This window comes from Arachis duranensis, chromosome 4 (genome assembly GCF_000817695.3).
Source record: "Arachis duranensis cultivar V14167 chromosome 4, aradu.V14167.gnm2.J7QH, whole genome shotgun sequence".
In the NCBI taxonomy this organism is placed as follows: Eukaryota; Viridiplantae; Streptophyta; class Magnoliopsida; order Fabales; family Fabaceae; genus Arachis; species Arachis duranensis.
Genome location: NC_029775.3, coordinates 4,224,175 through 4,226,541, shown reverse-complemented (window position 1 = coordinate 4,226,541; position 2,367 = coordinate 4,224,175). Strand labels below are relative to the sequence as shown.

Below are 2,367 nucleotides of genomic sequence, written 5' to 3'. Positions count from 1 at the left end.
TTATATTTCTATTCAAAATAAAATAATACTCAACTTGATCTTTAAATTTGTATGTAAACTTTAATTTGATTTCTAAAATTTTAATTATTTTTATTTAGTCTCTAAATTTTGTAAATATGACTCTCATATTAGTCTTTAAAACAATTTTCAACATACAAACATTAATATAACGCTGTCGTAGACAACCGACTGTCACGCTAGATTTTGTAAAATGATGTCATTTTAGTTTTGGCATTCAAATGACTCAAAAGCAACGTCGTAAGTGGTGTTTATTAAAACTTTACCTAACAAAATAAGTGATACGTCGCTTTTAGACTATTTGAATACCAAAACCAAAATTACATCATTTTACAAAATATCAGTACTCCATTACCGTTTTTGTACTGAAAATCGTTTCAAAAATTAATGTGAGGCACGTTTATAAAATTTAAATATTAAATAGAGGTGATTGAAATTTTAGGAACTAAATTGAGGTTCTAAATTAAAATTTGCGTGCAAATTTAGAGGCCAAATTGAATATTAATTCATTAAAAATTCTTAAAATAATCTTAAATATAGTTAGTAAAAATAATGTAATCATCTTAATTAACAAGGTGGTGTAAATTTTGAAGCAACAATAATAAACTTTACTGCATGGTAAGTTACAGACAAATTAGGGTTTATACTTTATACTAAAGTGATTCAAAAAAGTAGATAGTTTAATATTTCTCGTATAATATTATGGTAAATCTTTTTATGTATTTATATTTTAAATTAAATAGTTATGATGCACGGACACTAATACGAATACGGGATACGATACGATTTGGGACACGCTAACACGCGAATTTTAAAATCTTACATGACAAGGGGATACATATTATATTTAAATTTATTTTAAAAATATATTTAAATGTGTCCAAGCGTGTTTGGAGAAGAATTTTTTATTTTTTTATTAAGACACGGTTCTAAATTAAATATTTGTTTTAATAGATGATATTACTTTAATTTTTATTATTACAAATATTATATTACAAAACTTTAACCAACTAGAATAATAAATTATTCTTATAAAATTAAATTATTTATATAAAACATAATAAATATATGATCAATCTATATAACAAACTTAAATTAATAGAGAACAGTTGAACTTGTGCAGTAAAACTATCTACCTGATAACGATGGTAATGATCGACAGCAATATCACCATTACTTCCATCCATTATAGTCCCTGAAATAATAATAATAATAATAATAATAATAATAATAATAATGCAATAAAAAACTAATTAATTAATATAATTTAATTTTAATATACTATCAATATATGGAAAACAATTTTATATGTTTATCTAATTATATAATTAACTAAAAACAGAAAATTGAAGATGAGTGGGAATTATTGAATGTGTATGAACCTGGCTTGTGAGTGAAAACATCCCAGTTGCTTAGTCCCTTACCGTCACTCAAGAAAGCTCCCTCAAACTGCAACCAAACAATATAATTATAATTAATCACATCATCATCAATAACAGTTAAAAAAGAACCAAATTAATTAAAATTAAAGAAGTTGAACATATATATATAATAACAACAAACCTGATAAGAAGAAGATGAGGTTCCAAAAAGGAAGTTACATGGAAATGGAGATGTATTATTTTTCAATAAAAGCATGTGGCTGGTTGCATTGAAGAAAAGTGAGAAGAAAAGAAGGAGTAGTAGTGGAAACTCCATGTTATTGTTTTCTGTGCGACAGGGAGCCTCTGTCTCTCTGCTATAAATACTTGTTTACAATCCAATCATATGATTTTATTTTTTACCTGCTAATAATAAATAATTTAATTTTAATATTCTATCAGTGTAAAGTAGTTTTATACTGTATCTAATTATTACGTAACATTATATCAGTAAAAATAATTATCTTTCATATTAATGGCATAAATGGTCATCTAAAAAACAGATGTAATTATACGAATGTGTAAAATATTTTATAATGTCAGTACATCAAAATTAAACTCAATATTAAATAGAAAAATGCTATTTTTTTAAACCAACTTTAATGTTGGACTCTAAAATCAGTTTGATTTTGATTTATATGCGTGTATTTTTATTTTTTAGTATTTTTACTTTTATGATTTTGTAAAAATAAAAAAGAAGATAATGATAATAATAATTGAAAATATAAAACAATTCTTTTACTATTTTCTTTATAAAATTCTAAAAACTAAAAAGATCTAATAATTAAAAAAAGGAACACAAAAAGTGGAGGAAACACAGATAGCCTGATCGGTCTGACATGTTGATATGAAGAGTGAAGACATATCTTGGGCAGGTAAATGACCAAAATCATTGGCATTCTCCAACTTGCAAGGGGAGACAAACCAA

General features: G+C 24.6%; 1 protein-coding gene across 1 annotated transcript in view; it reads right to left on the bottom strand.

The window, feature by feature from the left end:
* Positions 1–1,715, bottom strand: part of LOC107482632 (beta-glucosidase 46) — a 13,267-nt gene extending 11,552 nt beyond the window's left edge. The window contains exons 1-3 of the mRNA XM_016103159.3: positions 1,582–1,715; positions 1,401–1,467; positions 1,155–1,213 (exon numbers count right to left, since the gene is read on the bottom strand). Of these exons, the coding sequence (XP_015958645.2) occupies positions 1,155–1,213; positions 1,401–1,467; positions 1,582–1,656 (201 nt within the window). The 5' untranslated portion in view covers positions 1,657–1,715. The remainder of the gene's footprint in view (positions 1–1,154; positions 1,214–1,400; positions 1,468–1,581) is intronic.
* Positions 1,716–2,367: the final 652 nt, after the last annotated feature.